This window comes from Micropterus salmoides, unplaced genomic scaffold, assembly GCF_014851395.1.
Source record: "Micropterus salmoides isolate LMB-PRFRI ecotype aquatic unplaced genomic scaffold, ASM1485139v1 Ms_hic_scaffold_23, whole genome shotgun sequence".
NCBI classification, from domain to species: Eukaryota; Metazoa; Chordata; class Actinopteri; order Centrarchiformes; family Centrarchidae; genus Micropterus; species Micropterus salmoides.
In genome coordinates, this window is record NW_024041484.1 from 20,745,895 (window position 1) to 20,771,337 (window position 25,443).

General features: G+C 39.0%; 2 protein-coding genes across 2 annotated transcripts; one reads left to right on the forward strand and one right to left on the reverse strand.

The window, feature by feature from the left end:
• Positions 1–71: 71 nt before the first annotated feature.
• Positions 72–4,413, reverse strand: klhl42 (kelch-like family, member 42). The gene is given in 4 exon segments (XM_038738484.1): positions 72–1,799; positions 2,956–3,149; positions 3,228–3,278; positions 3,280–4,413. Coding segments are annotated over 4 exon segments (1,410 nt in total). The 5' UTR covers positions 3,990–4,413; the 3' UTR covers positions 72–1,344.
• Positions 3,087–24,910, forward strand: LOC119917997 (endosome/lysosome-associated apoptosis and autophagy regulator family member 2-like). The gene is made up of 23 exons (XM_038738483.1): positions 3,087–3,166; positions 6,530–6,663; positions 12,084–12,204; positions 12,294–12,483; positions 12,641–12,788; positions 13,300–13,389; positions 13,494–13,602; positions 13,712–13,861; positions 14,914–15,002; positions 15,874–16,054; positions 16,483–16,611; positions 17,842–17,932; positions 18,141–18,243; positions 18,429–18,566; positions 19,153–19,425; positions 20,279–20,452; positions 21,046–21,235; positions 21,322–21,418; positions 21,496–21,597; positions 21,905–22,031; positions 22,805–22,983; positions 23,579–23,741; positions 24,433–24,910. Exons 2-23 carry the CDS (start codon positions 6,556–6,558, stop codon positions 24,502–24,504), a joined length of 3,024 nt encoding a protein of 1,007 aa, XP_038594411.1. The 5' UTR covers positions 3,087–3,166; positions 6,530–6,555; the 3' UTR covers positions 24,505–24,910.
• Positions 24,911–25,443: the final 533 nt, after the last annotated feature.

Genomic DNA, 25,443 nt, shown 5'->3' on the forward strand with positions numbered 1-25,443 from the left:
AACCTCAGAGACACAAGCAGAATATGGCAAAATAACACAATATAAGCCGGTTAATTAAAAGGACAAACAGCTGAACAGACCCCTGAACTTCGTCTTTATTATCATTACATAAGTAATGCAGAGAGAATCTGAAATTCACCAAATCAAACATTGTAAGTGCTGCATTTACCCAAAACTTCACGGGTTTCATAAATACATTTTGCCCAGAGGCTCACTTTTCATGTCTGCACACCCTCAATACGTAATAAAGGAACTATCTTAAGGAAAACAAAATCTGCCTAGCAGAGAGAAAATGAAACACAGCAGTTTTGGTCAGTTGCTGGAAATGTAACAAAGTCTTGCATTTTGTGCTTTTTTTTTTCTTTTTTTTTTCTTTGTATCAAGTTCCTATTAACTGAGGTTGCAGAAGGCACATGTGCATCGTTTCATGGAATTGCGCTTTAAGCTTTGCTTAGTGTATCTCTGAAAAATAAGACCGTGCAAGTGTTCATAAACAACACATTAAGCTCCCTCTGAGCCACTTCTCATCCCACACAATAACTTTCAAGGAACCTCTATTTCCCATAAAACTGGCAGTGTAAAACCAAAGCCATCTTTCATGATTATCTGCTATGTACAGTACATAAAAACAAGAAATGTGTTTTGTTTCTGAGATACTTCAAGGTTTGTAGTGAGTTATGGATAAACATGTATGCCAATGCCATATTTGGAGTGTAAACATCAGGAATAATGTGGCCCACAGATTTAGAAGCATGCTGTTATATAGCCCCAGTTTGTGCCACTCATGTATTAACCAGTAGTAACCATCCATTTCTGTGGGGGGGGAATACCCGACGATGTTTGGGGAAAAACCCAGAAGGTTGTCAGATAACGGCTGCTCTGAAGACTTCCAGAATCCTAAGAGTCTTTTAATAATATGGATGGAAAATATTATGTCTGCTACACAATAAAATACCTTTTTAATCTGTTATCCCAAGTTATTTCTCAAAGAAACAGATTGTTACCAATGTGACTTGATTATAACGTCCATGTTAATACATGAGGCACAAACCAGGGCTAGCTGCTATGATGCTGTTGATCTACAGGCCATGGTGCTTCATCACTGTCATACATCATTGTAGCTTTTGTATTTGCATCCACAGCAGTATGTACAATGTAGTGCTTTTTTTTCTGTTGTTGAGGCACAAAGGTCACGAGGCGATCAACCTGGCAACCAGATAGTTCCCGCTAATGCCACAAAGCTCCATTCTGTGCAAGAAAAAGCAAGCCACACATTGGCCTATATTAATGCTGCATGTGTTATCTGTTAGTGTTCACTGAACTCTTTCACATCAGCCCGCTCAATCACAGCATATTGGGGAGGTAAAGCGAACAGAGCAGCATGTTCTGGCCAAGAGCCGGGAAGCGTCTGAAAGCCTCCCAGGCGTCAGAGAAGATGTTGTACTTGAGAAAGACGCGATGCTCCAGGCTGGTGGGCAGGCTGACGTCCCGGCTCATGATGTAGATGCCGTCGTTGTGCAGCGTGCACGTCAGGTTCAGGCCCGACTTAGACGTGTTCTCCTTCAGCTGGATCCACTCCCCTGTGGTGACGTTGTAGGACTGCACCGTCAGCACATCCTCTGTCTGGCTGGGACGGCGCTGCCGCCGGCCCGCCTCCAGCTCATGTGTGTATCCTCCCACCAGGTAGATGGTGTCCTCCACCGAGAGCATCTGCTGCTTGCGGATGTGCGCCGAACAGGACCGAAATACTGTCCAGGTGTCAGACGTGGGGCAGTAGCATAGGACATTTGTATTCCTGTCTGTCAGAGACAAAAACATGTTAAACTTAAAGTCTGAAATAACTAATTTCTTTCTCACTAAAATGTGGAAGCACCAAGGGTGTAAGTGTGGATTCAGAAGTGGGGGTGCACAATGAAATCACGGGTTCTTTAAACAAAAAACATTTCCTGGATGTATATACGTAATTTATACCGGAATAACCTCAGCAAAGTGCTCAGTGTCCTGGGAATGACCAGAGGTATGAAAAACCCAAAGTGCCACTGAGGCGGCAGAAAGATCCTCCAAGATGGCTGTGGATCAAACAAAGTGAGCTGTGGAGTTTAACTACACAACCCTGGTGGGGTCAACTGGGTGAGGGTAACTGATGTTGAAAGATCCGAAACACACGTTACACCCGGGTTGTATGCTTCAAGAAATATATAAAATACCAAACTTATGATGACAAAACATGTATAAATGATAAATAAGTTGCTTCATTAGTACTTTTCTAACCCTACGTAAAGGGATAATCTGGTAATGTCTAAAAATAACTAGACATATGTTTTGTTGAGTTGGTATTTACATTATCCCAAATTTTTCCATTAATCATGCAGAAATTATATACTGTGGGTTTAAAATTGCATCTGGGGCACAAAACCCTCCCACCACCCTTCACTTACTGCTATTAATATGGATTACTGTGATCACAAATAAACTGTACCACTGGGGGGTTTGATAAGATGAATAAGACTGGAACATCCTGTGCACCCGCCAATGCCACGGCCAGTATAATTGAAATTATATAACAAATAATACACAACAGAGTGTCCAGATTAAAATAACAGAGACAGAGGCAAACTCCTCAATGCACAGCAGTCATGGTGGTAATTTCTATGGTATAAACTGACACAGCTTTGATCTAACACTAAAAAATGCAGAGTTTATAGGATTATAAGAGGGAGAGTGTCCCTCCCATCAACAGATCGGCACTATCACACAGCCTCTATGTGCTACTGAAATAAATGGAAAAGACTTCTTTAAGATAGTCAAGCTATTTCCAAAATGTTTCTTTGTTCCCTGTATACTGTGTAAGCTATGTAAACTGGAGAGCAGCCCGTGCACAAGTCGTTCACAATATGGAAATAAACTGGTGGCATTTTAATTCATATGACAATAAATACCTTGAGTTATACCAACCTCTTGCAGTGTATCCACCCATGACGTAGATTTTCCCCTGGCATTCACAGGCAGAGAACTCAGCCAGCGGGTCGGGCATCGAGGACACGCAGGTCCACCAGTCCTGTTCTGGACTGTAACACTCCACGGTGCCCAGACACTGGCCTCCTACGGCGTACAGCTTCCCTTGTACCGCCAGCAGCTTGAAGTTGGACCTGATGGAGAGGACATAGTAAGTGAAACATGACAACAGTTCTTGATATTTAAGAGGAAATGTGTAGATGTGGTTTTACCTCTTCTGGTTGAGCGGAGCCACCTGGTTCCACTCGTTCCTACAGGGGTTAGCAGTGCACCGCAGAGATCTCCTGACTCGTCATCCTGTATCCGCCAACTATGAACAGGTAGTTATCGAGGACAGCCGAGCCATATCCTCTGACATTGATCATATCTGGAGGCAAGTTATTTGCGAGCGGTTTCCAGCGCTGCTCCTCCTCTCCGTACCTCAGCATGGACCAGGGTTCATCCTGATCTGGCATGTCCAGGGACAGACAAGTGAAGTCTCCGATGGCTACCAGGGTGGCGGTGCCTTTCATGCGCATCTCCTTGACCTGGTCTCTGTCAGCTGAGGGGAGGCTGCTGAACTCTGGCCTCCTCAGCATGGGGTGATAGTAGCAGCTCATGAATTTGAGGCAGGAATGACGCAGATCATGAGTCCCGTAAACTTCAGAGAGGCTGTACAGCTCCACGCAGTTTTCCAGGCGGATCTCAGAAGTGAGGAGCTTAAGGATGGAGGTAACCTGTAAGAAGGAGGCGGTCTCAATCAGGTCCTCCAGAGTCTCGTTGACAACCTGGACCTTGGAGGTGTTGATGAACTCCAGGACCAGCTCCAGGCCGGGGACACTGAGCCCCTGCAGCTGCACAGAGTCCTCCGTGGACTCCCTCATCCCAGAGCTGTACAGTGCACGGAAATAGTCGCTCTTCTCTATCAGCTTCTTTTTATTCACCTCGTAAATTTTGTCATCCATGACGATGGCAATAATCTGGTCAGATGACATGGTGAAGGTAGCGCACTGGTGTCTTTTTTCTCTCTCAGGCTGAGCTTTGTTTTTGCTTGCCCTTTAGTCAGCCTCCTCAGCGAGACAGCGTTTACATTTCACCGGCGAGGGAGCTCTGTGGCCGGTCTATATATGGTAATGTTCGGCCCATAGATCGCCATGGAGCAACTTTCGTTAGCCGTGGAAGCTAACCAGGTAGTTACATAGACAGGAGCTGCAGCATAAACAAGCCAAAAGAACATTTTCCTCGGATTAGCATTCCTCGACAGTCTGATGAAAAGTATCTAAAATCGTTCATTAAATTGTGTAGTTTATTTCTGACAGTGACAGTAACCTTTTCCATTGCATTTAAAAGCCTTTTTGCGGGACGATGCCGAGCTGTCAGATTTTAACTGTTTTGATTCTGTAACTCAACGTCATTTCCGAGTTTTATACTTCTTCTTCGTGGTGATCAAATGTTTGTAGAGCTGTTGTCTGCTTCTGCCGCCTACAGGTTAATCTTCACAACAACAAAAAAATAAGACAAAAGAAAAAGCAAAAGCAAATATGAAAACACAAAATAAAATTAAATAATCTATTAAACTACCATTTAAAAAAAGTCTAGTTAACATAAGTTATTTAAAAATATTGGCTACATTACAGACTTACTGACCATAAGTATATTAACTTATCGTGCAATGTGTAATATCTTATACAAATTGAACATACAATTAAATATATTCACACTCATCTCAGTTCTTTTTATTTTAATTAAAAAATGTTTTACAGCTGTTTTTTTGGTTCGTTTTTTACTATACTACTGACACAAGGCCAAAAAGACCCAAAAAGAAACAGGACAGAGAACACATGTAGAAAACAACAACAGAAAAAGAAAAAAATAATTAAAACATTAAATTAATCAATTTCCCCGCAGAAATGTGTCTTATAAACGCTGTTTTCTTTGCAAAGATTAACAACATAATGTTTTGTTTTGGCCAAAGCATGAGACTCTTGACAGTCAGGCAGCTGGAGAAGTCCACTGGTCCACTGGTTTTTTGATGGCTCAGAAACAGGAAATCCTCTTATCCTCTCAAATATTCACAACATTCAGATATTCAGTGGGTGGGATGTAGAAGCTTATATCGTTGTTTAAAAATATATCTGAAGGTGTAATTATACCTACTGTGATGCACAAAAATCATCCTTTTTTAACCTAACTGCATTGTCTTGCATGTGACCTCTTACTATTTTAGTGTTACTCTCAAGCTCATATCTTCAGTGCAGAGTTATAATAAGCTCTGCAGCCAGCAGGCCTGTCGTCGATCTCCAGCCGTCAATCAAGATAACGTGGGTTATCACACTCGTGGCGTCACTGTCTGAGTGAAGGTTTAGCTGAGAGAGATGTAAAACTACAAATTTTTAAACCGACTGAGACAGGCGGTAGTGCCTTCAAAATAAAAGCATACAACTGGAGATTAAATAGTGATTGCAAAAATATTGTATGTTGAAGAAGTTTTTATCATCTGAAACTTGTAATTTTATGATGCCTCTTTTAATTTAATTTCACGTTTCAATCAGAGAAATTGTGATGAAAATGTGACGTGCTAAGATTTTACTCAACAATTCCCTGGTGTCGGTGTGTAGATATATAATGAAACATAAAGGAGAAGTTGACCCACTTTTATCAATAACATATAGCTTTTATTTTCCACTTTTTTAGAGTCACTTTAGGGTCTTTTAACGCAGGTTCTGGGAGAAATACTAGGGCAAACAATATATTCTTAGTTTATGTACTATAAATGTGATTATTTATGTAGATGCAGATTAAATTGAGCTTTAAGCTACATCTGGTACAATACATCAATACAATACATCAATTAGCGATTATTTTCATTATTAATTATGATCAGGATTATTCCCTTGTTTGATCAATTAATTGATGGATCTTTAATTCATTTCCCAGAGCCCATGGTGTTATTCAAATTACTTGTATTATCTGCCCAACAGTCAGCCAAAGAAAAGCATCAAAATTAAAAAAAAAAGTTAAGCTGGGATCAGCAAATGTTTGCTTTTTTTATTTGAAACAATAAATTCATTATCAAAATAGTTGCCCATGAAGTTTTGGTCGGTCAATTATTTGATTAATCAGCTAATTCTTTCAGAAATTACCTGTAACCTGTTCAATATATTAGTTGTGAGCAACACAAAACATTAAAATTCTTAGTGTAATCATAAATTAAGAGGACTGAGAAGAGTGCAGCCTAACACCTTTACTTAAACAATAATTACACCTGCCAATGCCAGCAGAATACAAAATAAAGATGCCCACAGTCGGAAATTATCATAAAATATAAGATAATAATAGGAATAAAGTCTGTATTCTATGCCAGGGCAATATAAATTTGAAATCCGGGACCGGAAGTGTTGTCTTTACACTACCTGTCTTGACAGTGGTTGTGTGTAGAGGGTGAGTGAGAGACAGGCGGGCAGGAGACATCAATGACAGGGACACCACCACACAAACACTCACCGCTCGGCCTGTTTCATGTTTCTGACTATAGGAAGTGGTGTGTGATCCGAGCTGAGGATGCGGGAGCAGGTGTGGGCCTCCTGGTTTCTCCGCTGCCTTTTACTCATAATCACCGCTCACACATCATCCGTGTCCGCAGACAGAGACCTGCGGCCGTGCGATGAGGTGAGTACGCTTTAGGCTACTATTATTATTTTTATTAGCCTACTATCCTGAACCACGTGGATTGTAGCCTAAATGTTGCTTTTTGAAGATACCAAAATCACTGTCTTAATAGTTCGTTTTTTAAATCATTATTTTCATCTAGAAATTACATTTATCTCCTATTTTAATGCGGTAAGTTAATCAAATCAAGAAAATGGCCATGCATGCAGAATTTAACAACCAGATTAGATTTAAAAAGCGTGTAATAATGCACAATAATAATAAAAAACACTATTAGCCTACTACTAGATTATATTGGCTCAACACACGGTCCTCTGCACTCGGCTGATCGGCTTAAAATACGGTTCATGTTGACCATAAACACGCTACAAACGAGATGACGCTGTGTGCTGGCCTCCATCCCTCCTCTGAACAGCCTCCTGCCGGCCAGCCTGGCCAGGATTACCCGCGGAGGAGGAGAGGGAACCGGGCAGTGCTGTCAGGGTTTTTGTTATCCTACCAGAGCAATTTTAGCTTATCTTATCACCTATGTTAAAACAAAACAAGGTACAATGTTGTTTATTTGTCATTATTGGTAGGTAGGTACATTTATTGTCACAATATAACAGGTTATTTAATAAAATTGTGTTTTGTAACTCCCCTCTGCTAGGCTACATAGCAGATAATATACATTAATCCAGAAGCAATAATTAAAATGGTAAACCGAAATAAACAATATTCAATGATCAGTGGAGCAGTGCTGAGGATGAATTAGAGTTTAATAGTCTGACAGCTTGGGGGTAAAAGCTGCTCAGCAGTCTGGTGGTGTGGCAGCAGAAACTATTTCTCTTCCCAGAAGGCAGCAGGGTGAACAGGCTGTGGCTGTGGTGGGTGCTGTCCTTTAGTATCCTTTGGGCTCTGCGTAGGCACCTCACCGATATCACTAATGCTCGGGAGAGGGGTACCAATGATGTTCTGTGCAGTTTTAATCACCCGCTGCAGAGCCCTCCGGTCCTGCACATCCCATTTACACATCATTATACAGCACAAGGCTGCATAACGAAACTCAATTTGTTGTTCTTTCATGCTACACAAACAACATATTATTAAGTGAAGGCCTATATTAAAAGATGATAACATATAAAATAAAATAAAACAATATATAGAGTTATTTATACAGACACGTATACACCCTGAACATTCCACAGTGCAGTTTTTGAATTCGCATCTGGGTTGAATGTAAACAGCAGCAACCAGATGATAATATGAAAGTTTCATCTTCACAATAAACAGTCTAAAATTTGGGAAACAGAGTCCATCTTGACTGCATTTCAGCACCAAGCATCATCAATGTAAAACACAGAGTCCACTTCCTTTAATCTTGCCAGAGTCTTGCAATGATAGCTCGGAACATGGACCACCTGCCGAGTGCATGATCCGGGATGTTAATGGGGTAGGTCTCTGTAACGATGTGTTCAGATGTCTCTGAATTCCATTGTCTGATCAATATTTTGTCCAGACCGGCTCTTTAGGAGCAGAATTAAGTCCAAGCTGGGCCAGCATGGCTCCTCTCTCGGCTCTCTTTCCTCTCCTCTGAGCTATGACAGCAAAACACAAACAAACCTCAACTGTTTTGTCAAATTTGAAATTAACATCCACATTTTACTGCAATTTATGTAAAAAGTAGGAGGAAGAAACTATCTTGCCGAAAGTTACAGGCTATAGTTGCCTATAAATAATTAATTATATTATTATAAATAATAAGTTATAACAGGAGGTTGGCTTAGCCCTCAGGTTGGATAGATTGATTACAGATGAACACATGAGCGGACAGACAAGGTGAGACAGTCTCCACCTGTCTCGAAATGTTCCATATTTGGGAAAAATTTGCAGGCTATGTTAACTGGTGACTCTAAATTGTCCTTAGGTGAGTGTGAGTGGTTTTTTGTATAGGGGTGGTCCTGCGATGGACTGGCGACCTGTACAGGGTGTACCCCGCCTTTTGCCTGATGTCGACTGGGATTGGTTCCAGTCCCCCCGCGGCCCTGTACACATTCAGTTTAAGATTCAATTACGGGAAGTAACTACCAAACAAACAAAATACAGTTTAGCATCTAATCAGATAGCAAAAGTGCATATAGAGATATATAAAAATAAATAAATGTACATAATGAACAAAAGACCAGTGCAGTAGTGACAGTAAGACGGGTGTAACTGTGATATATAGCCTACAAAATGAATAATATAGAAAATGTAATGACTAGAGACCAATTACTAGTATGTACAGTAGAATGGTTATGTTCTACACAGTTAAACAATAAGCCGTTATGTTACATGCACAGTGTAAAAGACACTAGATAAATGTGGTCAAAGTTTTCTACCTGTACAGTGAGGGTGTAAATGCAGGTTCAGTATCTGTAAGGATTAATGTCCATCTTTCCTGTTGTGTACACAAATCCTGAAATCTCCAGTCCTACGATCTCCTGACAGGCTTCTCATGGCGCTGAATTTTATCCCCCCGCCCTTTTCTTCTCATCAGTCTCCATGACAACCACCGTGAGTCACCCGGGAGAGCAGTGAAACACATCAGCCCGTGTCCTTTTTTATCAGTCTCACCTTTTGTCAACATATTAGCGCAGCCCTCTTTTGTTTGACCGTTTAAACAGGAAGAGACAACAGGTGAATTGTAGTGCAGGCTGCCGTGCTACACGCTAACGATGTGGTCGGCCTCTCGCTCCCACGTAAAGCCACAATTTAGCGCGGAAGCAGCATGAATGGCCAGTTTTTGTTGTTGCAGAGAGGTGATTAGCCATTTAAAAGACACAATACACAAAGCTTTTAGTTGGGAATGGTTTCTTCACTCTGTGATAAACCTCTTAGTTAGGGCTATGGTACTTTTATGATTTCTTATAAATCTTATAATCATTGATTATCTTGTTGTTTTATCATTGTTTGTTTAATTCACTTTGCTGTATCTGAGTGCCATCTCATGTGTTTTTTTACTTTTTTATATCCAACTCTGCAAATTTTGTATGTGTCTCTGCATTTTGTAAAATGTTGTTTTATACTTAATCTAATCCTGACTTGACTTGACTTGACACAAATACACAGACATCACACCCTGCATCTGCAAAATCTCTCTGTCTGATTAATTTCCCTGTACACACATCACAAGTCATTTCTGCGGTTGTTCCTGTTAAATTAGCTGGTATTACTTAGATTGTTGCTTGTTAGATGTCAGTGTTTTGCTGCAGCCAGCTGCCTGTGCGCTCTGCTATCTTGTCTGCCCAGTTGAACAGCAGGTTCGGGGGAGGAGATGGACACTGTGGACTCAAAGGAAGTTACATTAAAAGCATAAAAACAAGCCCTAATTACGGGTCATTCTGCCTTAATTCAGCAATAATTTTTAAATTGCATGAAATAGAAAACAGACATTGAATATCAATATTTAATCTGCTTGTCCTAAATACCACTATTGTCTAAAATATAATAATAAATAGCAATAATAATTTCTCACTGTTTCCTGTCTTTATGCTAGGCTAAGCTAGCCGGCAGCTGGAAGTAGCATCATATTTAAAGTGCAGATATGTGATTGGTATCAATCTTCTCATCTAACTCTCAGCGAGATAGCAAATGAAATCATTTTCCGAAATGTTGATCTATTTATTATTAAATAATAAATTGTATTTAGTGAGCATTTTACTCAGAATTATAACACATCTTTGCGCATCTGAGTGTGTGACAGATGCGTCAGAGGACTGCAAAACGTGAATAAAAGTGAAAAACTGCTGCACATTTTCTTATTTACCACTGGTTTATGTGATATTTATTTAAGACAATGTTTTGGTCTAAATGATATAACTGATGAAGGTTGTATGTATGTATTTATGACCAAAATATTGTATTAAATAAATAGGAAATAAACAAGCTGTAAGCGAAACAGTGTGCTTTTCACTTTTATTCAAGTGAGGATTTTTCAAAAATGAATTGCTTTGAATAAAAATGCAATAAAACCAAAGTAAAAAAAAAAAATTAGATGATTTGATATTAAAATATAACAGACAAACAGAAATAAAAAACAAGCAAACATGTTCAAAGGCAGTTGGGGCGGGGAGGCATAAAATATGTGTAAACCAGAAAGTCTATAATCTGCCACGCATTTGCTTTATTTGTTTGTTTTTTAAACTCAGCACTGAACACACTCTTAGTTGTCGTCTCTGGATGAGGACATGAGGCTTTTAACATTAATTGTGCATGCATGGCAGGTTTCTTGAAAACACTAATAATAAGTTGTTTTGGATAAAATGGTCTTCTAAATGAAAGTTCAATCATTTCAAATGATGAGCATAATGTCACAAGCAGCAGCCCTTGGAAAGAAGCGACTGTACAGATGACCTGCTGTCATGCTCTTAATGGACCATTAGTGTTCCAGCGGTTGGTTGCCACAGTGATCAGGGTCAGCCACGACTTTTGGCCTGGAAGCCATCCCACCCCTCAAATGTTCCCTTTTGTATGACAAGCTCTTGTTTTCTTATGAAATCCGCTTCATGCTTGCAGAAAGTCACGTGTCCAGTGCTGAAAAAAAGTTGGAGTCACTATGAGGGTGTTGTTTTGTCTGCACATATGTCTGTATTTGTAGTAGGTGAAGGTTTGATAAACAGTAATAATTATGGATATAAAGACTAAAGAGTCTACAGCTTTGTTAACAGCTCTGTGAGGCTGTACTTTACTAATATAAGCATGCTAACATGCCATTGGGCTGCTGCCAACTTTTCAGTTTAATTTGAAGTGAGAGTCGGTATGAGTGAAGTGCATTTTATGAGTCGGCCTTCTGTGACATCACCCACCGCAGGGGTCAGGGTCATCACTCCTCACACCCGAGGAATTTTGTTTAAAAAGTTAAAATTCACAATTTTTAAGCATTTATAGGTGAAAGGCCAATTCCATAATAATGATCAATGATTATGGAATTTTGTTGTGGAGTTGGGGGGAAGGGGGCATTGAAAAATTGGACTCTCAGGGGATTTTTGCATTAGATTTGCAGGTCAATTTGCAGGTCAATTTACAAATCTGATCATGGCACTAGATGAAAGGTCAGGGGATTACAACAGTTATTATAATTCATCCTGAAGAAACATGAATGTTTGTGCCAAATTTCACGGCAGTCCATCCAATAGTTGATGAGACATTTCACTCAAAACTACAAATGTTGACCTCATGGTGGTACTAGAAGAAGATTACAGGCATTATAAAAAATCATTGGACTTTATCCTGTGGGGACTATGAATATCTGTACAAACTTTAATGCTAATTCATCAAATAGTTGCTGAGATATTTCTGTCTGGACCCCAGTGGTGGACCCACCAACTGATTGTGGCTAAAAACACACAAATGTGGATGGTGTATTGATCTTTGTATGTATCTGTATGTCTGTTCTGCAGACAGACTACTACTACCAGTACACAGAGTGTGACAGCACAGGGTCACGATGGAGGGTTGCCATCCCTCTCAATCCAGGCTCCTGCTCAGATCTTCCACCTCCGACCAGAGGAACAGACTGTTGTAAGTACTGCCAGTGTGTGCGTGCGTGTGTTTGTGTTTTCATAGCTGTGTGTGTATTGACATGTCAATATGACCCTCCTTGTCCTCAGCTTTCTCCTGTCCAGCTGGGATGTTTCTAGAGATGACCACACAGCAGTGCACACCCTGTGCGGCCGGCTCCTATTCGCTGGGCAGTGGCCTCCGTTTTGACCAATGGGACGCCATCCCTGCAGGTTTCACCAGTGTGGCCAGCTTCATGGACCCCGGCCCAAATGGGGAGGACATTCAGGCCTGTAACAGGTGACACAGACACTCACAAACACTACCAATCCCACAGGTTAGACACATACACATAGAGTTAAGTAAATACTGAATGTATTAAATTGAGTATACAACTAAAAATACAGTTTTTGCTGTTTTGGTTTGTTTTTGAGTATGTTGTTGTGCTTTGCTGCAGCTCAACATGGTCGCCACAGGGTGTGTATCTGGAGTCGAATCGCGATGAGTGCACAGTGTCTTTGGTTTACGCCGTCCATCTGGAGAAACAGGGCTCCGTCTCCTTCACCTACCAGTACCCTGACAACAACATTTTCTTTGAGTTTTATGTAAGCATAACTAACTAACTGCTTCCTACAATATAATATATTCTGATATATTAATTTGCCAAAATATTACATTACTATTAGCTTCATCTAGTGTTCCTTCTTAGTTCATAAATACATTTTTTTCCCCTTTTACGACACAGAAATCATCCTGGATTTTCCTTAACAGTCAATGTAATCAGCATAAATCTGCTTTATTATACTGCCCAGGCTAAGTTATTTAATTTAGTTTGGGTTTTAGGATGCATTGATTGTCTAAATGCTATTTCAGAAGCTTTTTATCTTAAAAGAAAAAATAAATTAAATAAATAATTAATAACTTTGGGAAGTATGCTGATACCACTCTTCATGTCTGTAAGCTAACTATGAAGCTACAGTCAGTTAGTATAAAGAAACAAAAGGAAACAGCCTGTGTTTTATTTTTAATGGAGGTTAAGTAAGAGTAAAGAGCAGCAGCTGTTCTTTAGAAAACAGTTTTGTGTGGATAATAGATTCCATGTCAACATATGTTCAGGTCCAGAACGAGCAGTGTCAGGAAATGGCCCAGACTGATGACCAGAAGTGGATTAAAGTCACTAAAAATGGAGAATGGGACACACACACAGTGAGTATCTGATTCAGCTTGTGTCAGCAGGGACATTATTGTGCTTTGTTTTATTCTTATTTTTTTATTTGTGCATTCTTCACCTTGTTCTTTTTTGTTTTTAGGTGAATCTGAAGTCAGGTACGAACATCCTGTATTGGAGAACAACTGGTATCCTGGTGGGAGGAGGAAAGATGGTCAAACCTGTGCTGCTCAAGAACATCCAAATAGAGGGTAAAGCAGAACTCAAGCACACAACAAAGCATTTATGAACTTACTGTTTTTACATTTGTGATGCATGTAATAATTGGAGGGCCGCGTGTTGTGCTGCATGTCAACACAGGTGTAGCCTACACATCAGAGTGTTTTCCATGCCGGCCCGGCTGGTTCAGTTCAGACCCCGGCTCCTCATCCTGTCAGCCCTGTCCCAGCAACACCTTCTCCATAAAGGACGCGTCCTCCTGTACACGCTGCCCTGAACACCACTACTCACGTATGTACACATACAACAGCATGCAACTACAGTATGTGTCATTAAACCCTCAAACTAGTTGTCACAAGAAGTGCACTCTTATGAGCTGTGATTCTGTTCTTGGCTAAATTACATCCAGTGAGAAATTATAAAGAAAATTATGGAATTACCTAGTGACTAGGTAACTTAATAAAGCTTGTGTGATTTGGTCTTTGTAAGGCCAATATCATGCTAACATTTGAAAGTAAGAAATATCACAAAAAGACTCACTTATCACATTTTATATAAGCTATCAAATTTGCTTATTAAAGGTTTGTGAGAAATATATGTATCATGGGAGGTTGTTTAATAATTGAATAATGGTGTTTACTATGAAATTATTACATTAAGTAAAGGTCAAGGTTCAGATTTATTGTCATTATACAGTACAGGATTGCACATTGAAATACAGATGTAGTTCCCCCCGATGCTACACCCACTGAAAATGTAGAGTCAAATATTGAAATATTTTAAATTAGAATATATTTAATCAATAAAATAGAACAAAGAATATAAAAGTAACCTTAAAGGAAGAATTAAAAAATAATAACTAAATTATATTTACAACTGTAACACGTAAATATAACATGATAGGAAAAGTAGTACAGTAAATTTAACTGGAAATGAACTCATTGTAAATGAGTAAAAACTAATAACGAATGAATTAAAAGATAACACCTTTACATTCTGAAATTTGTATGTGCATATCTGCCAACACATACATGATGATACCCATACATCTACATGATGTAGTGTAAAAGCGCTTTGAGTGGTCGAAAAGACTAGAAAGGCGCTATACAAGTACGGAGCATTACATCTTTGATAAGTTCATTGTTCTGCTGGTATTGCTGTATGAAATGTTAAAGTTGAGAAAAAATCAAAAAGAGTTGTGAAGCTTCATTTTCTTCTGTAGAGTAAAAGGCTAGTAAATGGGATTTACCCTGCATCACACTCTGGTTGCGCATGTTTTCTATGCATCCCTGTGAGCCGGATCATCACGTCTCCTTCTCCTCTGTTTTCGGCTCCTCTCTCAGATGAGGGATGGGCTGAATGTAAGGCGAGGCCGCCATGCTCAGAGAAGGATTACTTCCAGATCCACACAGCCTGCGACAGCGAAGGAAAGGTCAGCAGCATCCACACATTTCACATTTCACATACATCCTGACCTTTTTACTATGCAAGGACAGACACACGTACTTACAAGTTTAGGTAAACCTACAAAGACAATTTAACAGAGCGTTTTAAGTTTGTATTTCGTAAGTTGTGAAATATTAGGTGACAATTAATAGTTTTTAGTTTGAATTTCTATGTTAATATACCCAATTAATGCAAAATAATCCAAATGAAATTAGGCAATTTGGAACATTGACTACATAAATACAAGACAACCACTAACACCCATGATTGGTTTTATATTTAATACATGATCAGCATGAAAATTCCTGTTTATCTTTCATTTGGTCTAATAGTTTTAATAAAATAATATATAATAAATTATGTTGTTTTAATTTATCCTTTACCGACTTCTTATTCTTACAGCACGACAAAGCTGCCTTTTTTACTACATTACATTTAAATTTATTATAAACAGACATTTTGTCGTCTCTCTCAGGGCATTGTGTTAGAAACAAGACAAGTCACACAATATGATGAGAAAGAAAATGATGAATAGCTTAGTAAGCGGTTGGCACGCCATCTGATCCTAAATACATTTTCTTGGCACTAATCCATGACCTTGGCCTGTTTTAATTTACATCTCTGAGTGTGCTGAGTAAGAGTGATGATTGTTAAAGAACAGAAAAGAAACACATCCCTCTATTATTGATGGTGTGGTTTGCTTTTGAATCTTTGAAGCTTTATTGTCCATTTTTATGTGTCTCAATCTCTATTACTCCAGGTACTGTACATTTATTTTTTTCCCCCTCTATTAGAGTAAAACACTTACAGACCACTCTCCACCCCTGATCATAAGCTCTATGGCTTTTTCGTTACAGACGCAAGTGTTATATCGTTGGGTGGAGCCAAAAATCTGTGTGGAGAACGTCACAGGGGCCGTGGAGCTGCCTGCAACTGGGCAGAGAGAGCCATGCCCTCCGTGCAACCCCGGCTACTACAACAGCATTGACTCCACCTGTTTACCCTGCCCACCTGGAACCCACTCAGACGGCACCTACGGTAAACCTGCACGCACCTGTCCACACCTGGCATGTATTGGTACCAAGCCTTAATCTGTATTTATATAGGGAAAGTCAACCAAACAGTCTGTACCATTGCTTCATGCTCACACAGTTCTACACATTCACATATAGGAGACGGATGCCTCAATATCAGTTTTTTTAATTATTTATATATATAAATATATATATATAGCAAATACTGTATGTACTGTATCAATTGAATTAATAGTAGTAATAAAGCCTTTCCATCTGGGCACATGATCTGCGCTGTCTGAATGAAATTTGTTTAAAAGAGGCGACCCTTTTTTAATGCACTCCTGAATGGATGGTGCTTGTACAAACATAATGTTTTACCAAAGAGAAAAATGTCATTGTTGTATCTAAATTAAGCTTTTCTGGGTGTGGGTGTGTGTGTGTCTGTACCAGAGTGCACTGAGTGCCCTGCAGGTACAGAGCCAGTGTTAGGTTACCAGTATAAATGGTGGAATGTGTTGCCTTCCAATATGAAGACTTCCTGTTTCAACGTGGGCAACTCCAAATGTGACGACATGAATGGTGAGCACAACAACACCTGTATTACTGAGTAACGACGGAAATATTCTCTCCTCACAAAATAATTTACAGTCCAATTAGCATCAAATTTGTGAAATATGACAGACTTTATTGTCCCCAACGAAGAACATTGTGTCTATCCATACAGTATATCCACCTGGAGAAACACATTTAAAAACCTCCATGTATATCCATACATACTGTGTACATGCATACAATATACCTACCTGACCCTGACGTGTTTCTTGGTCAGTGGAGGGTGTAACAGTGCTGAAAGCTGGAGGTACTTATCCAGTGCCAAAATGTTCTGTATTTGAGCATTTTAGGGGACAGGATATATACTGCAGATATAAGGGATCTACAGATTAAACATGATTTACTGCACCTATGCATTTTAAAGCTATGTTTTTCATCTATTGTTTATTATGTCTATACTCAATTGTCTTGTTCTAACTAACTACCCACTATCTACTCTACGTGCTAATTAATAACAACTAATTACCTTATCTACATTATAAGTAACTAATTACTTACCTTCTATCTAAGTTCTAACTAACAAACTATTAACAACTAACTAACTCTAAACTACATATTAATTATCTATTAACTTAAACTAACTACTAAATTACTTATTTACTACTAACTACCTTATGACTGTTAACTGGTATCTTCTAACTAACTATGTAATTGACTACCTATTAATTACCTACTTATTCCTACTAACTAACAACGCCCAACTGAGTAAGTAATGTCTAATTACTAATTATCTAAAATGTACTCACCATGTGGTCAAAGTTAATTATTGCCCTTGGAAATAGGAATATTTTCTGGAGCTTTCAATCATATCACACCTTCATCAGTAAATGGATTTTACCCACTCAAGGAAACGTAGATACTCAAATGTTCTTGTTGTCTGAGACATTTAAGGACCTCTCAAACCTCTAAACCACCACACCACCAAACCTCCATCTGGTGATGAAGATGTGATATGACTGAAAGCTCCAGAACAGCAAATAAATGTACAATAGATTAGTGGTGACATTGTTTTGCTCAATACTATATAAATGATGCTGAAATCTCCACTGACAGTAAAAGCAGTAAAAGCACTTGTTGCCCGATCCATCCGCTTCCATCCAAGCCAATTCTGGATATTGTAATAAAATAACATGCACTGATCTGTAATCCAGAATTAATGAGGTGTAATGTGAGTGCATCATGTCTGTTGTTCATCAGGCTGGGAGGTTGCAGGGGACCACATTCGCAGTGGAGCAGGTAGTTCAGACAATGACTATCTCATCCTCAGCCTGCATGTGCCTGGCTTCAAGTAAGTAGCTGTGTAGGGACATGTGGTTGTTTTCTGTGTGAGATTTTGGTGTATCTATCCAAGTTTGGTCACCACAGAAGGATTAAATAAAGCGATCTTATCATCTCGTCTTGAAAGATTCAGATAATAAACATATTTTTTGTGAACGAGATGTTTGTAGGATCAAGTTAAAACTAAATCTCTGCCCATGTTTGTGTTTTTGTGGCAGGGTCCCAGCCTCACTTTCAGGGATGACCGGTAGTGAGTTTGGCCAGATAAGCTTTGTGTTTGAGACCATCTGCTCTGCTGATTGTGAGCTCTACTTCATGATGGTGTGTGCTTGTTTGTGTGTGTTAATGTAACAGAAGGTAGTAAAAATGTGACTAACTTTACCAGCAAGCCAGAACAGTTACTTGTCTCACTGTGGTGCCACTTATTACCGTATTCTGCATATTACTGGTCAGTAATCAAACACATATTTTCCCATCTAACTGTTTTACTGTGACGCCCTCTTCAGGATGTGAACAGAAAGAGCACCACAGTGGTGGAGTCCTGGGAAGGCAGTAAGGGGAAACAGTCGTACTCGCACAGCATGACCAGGAACGCCTCTGTCACGTATACATGGGCTTTCCAGAGGACTAACCATGCTCTGGACGTAAGTAACATACAAAGTACCTTATTCCCCATTATTCAATGCCTGTGCACATCATTCTCAGTATTAATATGTCCTGAGCATCACATACTTTCTCATGTGTACAAAATAGTATCTTGTGCGCACAAGATAGCTTCTTATGTCACAATCGAAAATGAGTACAGAAATTTAAAATAAAATGCACAAATGCACCAAAAATACATAAAAAATTGTAGGCATAAATAAATTAAATAAACAAACAGAAATGAATACACTTATAAAAGTTAATTCATAAATAAAATTATAAATGACAATAAATAAGGTAATTAATACAAATGTGAATAAATAAAGAATCAAATTAAAAGAGGTATACCAATTTATGTATCATTGTATAATTTAATTAAGGCATACATATTAAATGTATTTTGTGCATTTAATAGGATGTTTATTTATTTATTGAGCTTTTGAAGAATGAATGTGGCAAATCATCACTAGCATTACTACTAGTTCGAGGAAGTGAAAAATGTGTCAATAAATTCACTTTCAGTAAATATCAAGAATATTTATACCTTAACGTATGTGTCTCTGCTTGCCCTGTATGTGTTTGTAGATGCGTCGTTATGTCAGTGACATGGTGAAGCTGTACTCCATCAGCGTGACTAACGTCCTGGATGGGGTGGCATCAGCATGTCGGGCCTGCGCTCTGGTACCCCAGAACTCCCAGCGGGCCAGCTCCTCCTGTGTTCCCTGCCCTGCTGGTTTTTACATCGACAGAGACACCAACCGGTGCCAGGAGTGCCCGCCCAACACACACCTGGCAGGGCGCCACACCTACGGCCAGGACGCGTGTGTCGCCTGTGGTCCTGGAAGTGTAAGCAATAAGGTAGAGTAACCTCCTCTGGCTTAGGACAGGGTATCATTTGATTTTTTGATACTAGTACTAATATGATACACGAGGTTTGGTACCGATACCAAAACACTACCACAGTGCTATAATATAAATGTTTTTTTTACTAAATAGAGCCACACAAAAAAAATGCCTCCCAAAATAAAGTCTAAAATTAGCAACATTTTAATTTAAATCAGGAAGTATTTGATCCAAGTATAAGTAAGCAAATTACGAATCTGATGTTTTGGTTGATACCAAAAAGGATTGATGTTTGATACCCAGTCCTACTCTGGGTTTTTATCAATAAGTGGTGATCTTTAAGCTACAGTTTCTCAACCTTGAGTCCTCGAGGGGCCACAAAAGACTACTTATGTCAATATATTAGCTTTGTTTCTTTCTTTCTTTTTGTATTGAAATTTCTGTATGAACCATTTGGAGCTTTCTCCATGCCCCTTTGCTCAGGGTATAAATATTTTGGGATTAAAATGTGGTATCAGGGGCCAGATAAGGTTTATAAAAATCCGGTTTGAAGTGCTAATCCTCTGTAGTGTTTAGACAATTATTACAGAGGACATGAAAGATGTTTCTAGGAACAAAAAACGCTGTTAACTGAGAACCCCCACTGCAACACATCCACCAATGTGTCCCTGAGCAAGACACTTAACCTCTAGTTGCTCCAGAGGTGTTTATTTAATACATTCTTGCTCTAAATATGTGATATTGCAAATCAATAATTTAACAACTACATAACATTTATTATTGTATTTATCATTAATTATAATATAGTTGTACATAGTCCATCTAATATGTTACATGTTGAGAGTTCATGTATTTGCTTTTCTTTCAGGAACACTCTCGGTGCTACAGCGACTGCTTCTTCTCCCACACAGAGAACAACCGTACGCTGACCTTTGACCTCAGCCCCCTGAGTGATGTGGCCTCGATGACCATCGGGCCGAGTTTCACCTCTAAAGGCACAAAGTACCTTCACCTGTTCAACATTAGCCTGTGTGGACACGAGGTAATTCACACATACCTGAAGTCGTCATGTATTAGTTACTGTGTCAGTACAGTTTTATGGATCTGTTAGTATCCTTTTTGGTATCACTCTCATTCTTTATAAAAAAAAATATCCTTCAGATCTTGTGCTAATTTTAAACTCCTTTAACTGGTGATTTTAATTTTAGTTTGTGTACTCATTGTTAGGTGTATTGTATGAAAGCAACACTAAATTTTAAACCCCTAAACCATTAAACGTATGGTGAACGAGGGGTGATTTTTAATGTTGGATGTATTATTTATCTTGGTTATATTATATTTTGAATGGAAATGAGTTTTGAGCCTCTTGTATGTTGATTTATTTACATTTTTCTCAGCATTAACTAACTTTCCTTCAATAGCTCTTTACAAACATTGTGTATTGTTATTGTATTTCCACCAGACAATACAAGCTGTTTTAAATTTACACATCTTGTTTTGAAGATTTATCCACAATGTGAAAATTAATCACATTTTTTCACATGTAGGTATGTTAAAAAAGCTGCAGGTAAACATCAAGCGTAACCATACCAACTGAGAGATAATTATTATGCTGTTGTACGTGTCTTGCTAAAGGGGAAGAGAGCTGCTATCTGTACAGATAACGTCACCGACGTGTCCAGCGTGGACGACCAAAGCGACATGGCTCAGTTTGTCAACTCAGTCGACAGCTTCATCTGTCAATCAACCATCATCCCAGCAGATGGGCGGGGCTTCAGGATGGCCATTTCCTCACAGTCCATCAGCCTTGCAGACACTTTCATCGGTGTGACTCGGGTTAAATGGCAGTATGTAGCTCTCTGATCATTAGCTGGTAATGTTGGCTTTGATATCTTTGATGTCTCTTTTCAGGAGCAACAGTAGATACCGTCCTGGATGGCGTGAACGCTAAACCAGATCTTTTTCCTGAAAATTCAAAGGATGTACCAGACATCAACTTTTTCTACAGGTACAGTGTGACAGACAGAGGCAGAGCGTGTGTTGTAATGTTTTGGTTGTCTTAACTGTGTCCTTGTTTTCTTTCAGGTCAACGCAGGCAACGGCCTCATGTGATCAGGGTCGCAGCTCAGTCATCACTGTTCGCTGTAACCCCGAGAAGTCTGAACGAGGAGAACTCTCTGTGCCCAGGTAGGTGATAATGTGCTCTGAGTTTTAATTTCTACCAAAAATGTTGTTTTATTTTTTTACAAACATGTACTGTAAGAGTTGCTTTGTTTAGTGTGAACATGACACTAATTATATAATAAAAATGAAAATATAACTGGGTTTCGCACCTATACAGGCTTGGACCTTAACCCTAAGTACAATATAATGTGACAAAGAATGTTTGATATTAAAATGCATTGTATGAAAGAGGAAAATACTATATGCCATACCAGAAACATAAGAAAATAGATTATGTAAGAAAATGTGTTATCTGTGTGTGTTTGTGCAGCTCGTGTCCTGCAGGAACATGTGATGGATGTACGTTTCACTTCCTGTGGGAGAGCGCCAGTGCCTGTCCGCGCTGCGCCGAGGACGACTACCACCAGATAGAGGGAGCGTGCAAAAGAGGCATCCAGGTAACACACACACATCACATCTCTGATGCTGTCTGAAAATAAAAGTCTATGGAATTTCAAGTCTTTGTCAAATCTCCATGCTCATTTATATTATTAAAGCACAATGTGTAAACCATCCAGGAACTCACTTTGGCTAAATAGCAAATATATAATTACAGTATATAAATTATTTAAGGAATAGCCTGAACAGATTTGATAAGGGTTTTGATAAAGGATTATGGTTTCTGGTTCTGGTTCAATGTGCAGATAGATTCAGATTCAATAAACAGCCATCAAACCCTCAGGTTAGACTATTATTATAACTCCCTCTGATGAAATCACAACAAAAGCCCTGTGTGTGCTTCATGAAAGCACTCTAAAGATTTAATTTAATAATCAAAACTGCATGATTGAAATGAGACTAAACTGCATAAGAATTATTATTTATTTCAAGTAAATTGTTGTTTCATTGAGCAAAACTAGATGAAATTAGTAAATCACATTCATGAAGGCCCTGTGCCGAAATGTGGTTAGTCAGCTTGTGTTAATAAGTTGTATTTTCATATTTAAAACTAAATTAAGAGTGATATTTGTCAGGACTAAAACTAATCTGATGCCAAATTAACACTGAATCTTAATCCTAAACCCAAATGGTACTTTAATCTTGTAAGATCTTCCTAGTGCTTCCCCTTCAGACCTACAAACCTCAGAAATAAAACATAATACACACGCTTGATTTATGAAACCAAATCTCTGCTTGAAATTCTCCATCTGTCCCACTCGACTCTCTCCAGGAAACTCTGTATGTGTGGAACGAGCCAAAGTTGTGCACCAAAGGTGTATCGTTGCCTCCTAGAAGCTCCTCTCCGTGCGAGGCCATCGCTCTGTGGCTGAAGGTCGGGGTCGGTGGCGGAGCCTTCGTGGCCGTGCTGCTCATCTCTCTCACCTGCTATTTCTGGAAGAAAAACAAGAGGTTAGAGGCACCCGCCAATCAGACACTACCACCAATCTCAGCCAAGGCCAACATACTCATTAAGATCACCTTGAATTGTTATTTAAAGGAAGAGATGTCAGCTGCTGTTTGTCACTTACAGACTTTTTCAAGAAGCACACACTTTTTATTCACAAGTACAATATCAGGAACATTGTCCCGTTTGTACTTTATTTGTTGTTTTTTACTTTAGTCATATAATCTTGGGCTTTTGATTGTGACCTTTAAGAAGCAAAGTCTATTTATAGTTATTTCTTCTCAAAATGTTTTTTCTCCTTAGATTGTGTCACTTGAAGGCATTTCAGAGCTCTGAATAAGTGAAAGTTTTTCACAAATCATGAAACAGTGGAAAGAAGTGAGAAGTGAGATTTAAAACAATAATTTTTTCTTCATTATCCCCTTAATTTTTGTGTAACGCCTCAGATTTATCTTTATGTCTGGTAGAATCACTATGATCATAAAACATCAGCTAACAGCTTTTCCAGTTAAAACACTGTTGCCTTCAAACACCTACACGCTGGATGATGCGTATGCCAAATAATATGTTGTCTCACGATGACTGTGTGTCTGTGGTCAGGCTGGAGTACAAGTACTCTCGTCTGGTGATGTCTGCCAACAAGGAGTGTGAGCTGCCAGCAGCAGACAGCTGTGCCCTGGCTGAAGGGGAGGAACCTGACGACGATGTGGTTTACACCAAGAAACCCTCCCTGCTGGGGAAACTCCGAGCCATCGCTAACAAGGTATGTTTTTGACTGCATGCGTCTTTTCCAATAATGCTGTCCTTCACTTCACGTCTTCACTTTCACTCAAATTCACCCAGATTTTAGCCAATTCAGTTGTCATCCTCCTTTCCTTTCTTATGTTTTAACAAGTCACCAAGTCTCAGAGCTTAAAGCTGTTGGTTTTTGTAGTGATACTGATCTAGGAAGAAAAAGACATGTTGTTGCAGTGGTATCAAAAAAAATAAAACTTAATCGTAGAAAATGCATGAAACAAGTTTATTGGAAACATAAAACACATTTTTTCAAATTTCATCCATTTGGTTGGGAGGTGTGGCTTAAAGTCAGCGGATCATCACAGTTTTTACAAATTAACCTGAAGGGGACTCCATCCAGCGGTAATTGAGACATTTCACTTTACACCAGAAATGTGAACCGCATTTTGGCGCTAAACGAAAAGTCAGGAGATCACCAAAGTCATTAGGATTTATCCCCTGGGCACCATAAATGTTTATGATATTTCACGCCAATCCATTCAATAGTTGTTGCAATATTTCAGTCTGGACCAAAGTGGTGGACTCACAGACCAACTATTGGGTGGAAAACCAACCAACCTGGCAACACTTCTTTAGTGGCACAACTTTAAACATTCAAGTTTTGTAGTGTAGTAATAGATTTGTTAAATAATATCTCTAATATCTGTGTTTTTCAGCATCAGGATGGGGAGAGGAGCGAGTCTGTTCAGCTAAACTCCTCCCAGTCTGATCGATGGGTCCTGGGTTAAAGAGACACAAGAGAGAGAGAGAGAGAGAGAGAGAAGAATTAAAAAATCGGAGGAACAGTCAGTCAGTGCCATGTCACTGCCCTCCTACTTATGTGTCCTTTGACCCCCTCCCTTCATTGTGGGGAGTCAACAATAAAGACCCATGTTTTCACTGGAAGCGGTTGCCACTCGCTAGCAAAAACTGGACAATGGCTTTTCCTTCTCAACCCTAGAAAACACAGGAAACACACTCCTGCTTTAATGCCATGGAGGCTCCAGGGCAGCAGCTGAAATAGAAACATGCTTTTAATGTTTTTTTGTATGTTTTGTATATTTATTTGTTTTGGGTTTCATTTTGTTCAGAGTCATGTATTTATATCAATGTTATAATTATGAACCTTTATTAAAGTCCAATTTGACTTTGGGATTTGTGTGTTGATGTTTATATACAGTATAAGTCATGTGTGACAGGTACGGCATGTTGACATGTCACAGTAGGAAAAGGTATGAAAAATAACCTGTTAACCGGATTTCAATGCCCTCCGTCATTGCCAGTTAAGCATATTGGTGAAAATCGGCTATAACCATATACATTTGAGGGATTTGTGCTGGATTTTTTTCTTCTGCTAAATATTGTACTATTCACTCCACTATTATTATATGGCAGCATAAGTTACTAGTTACATTAAAATACATTCTTACATAAAAAACATAGGAAGAAAGTATAAAATAGTGTGCTTTGTTATAAATTAAACCACCCAACAGTTTATACAAGTAGAGCTGAAATGATCATCAATTAATTGACTGACAGAAAATTAATTGGAAACTATTTTGATTATCGTTTCTCATTTTTAATGCAAAAACATTTCATGGTTCCAGCTTCCCAAATGACAGGATTTGCTGAATATTTTTTATTTATTTTTAACAAGTTTGAGGTTTGGACTGTTAGGTGGACAAAAC

Bases quoted from the DNA above. Each gene is read 5' to 3' on its own strand.
- LOC119917997 (XM_038738483.1), top strand. From the start codon at position 6,556: ATGCGGGAGCAGGTGTGGGCCTCCTGGTTTCTCCGCTGCCTTTTACTC. The intron at 13,390-13,493 runs GTGAGTATCTGA...TTTTGTTTTTAG, and splicing joins GAGAATGGGACACACACACA to GTGAATCTGAAGTCAGGTAC. The intron at 16,055-16,482 runs GTAAACCTGCAC...TGTCTGTACCAG, and splicing joins CCACTCAGACGGCACCTACG to AGTGCACTGAGTGCCCTGCA.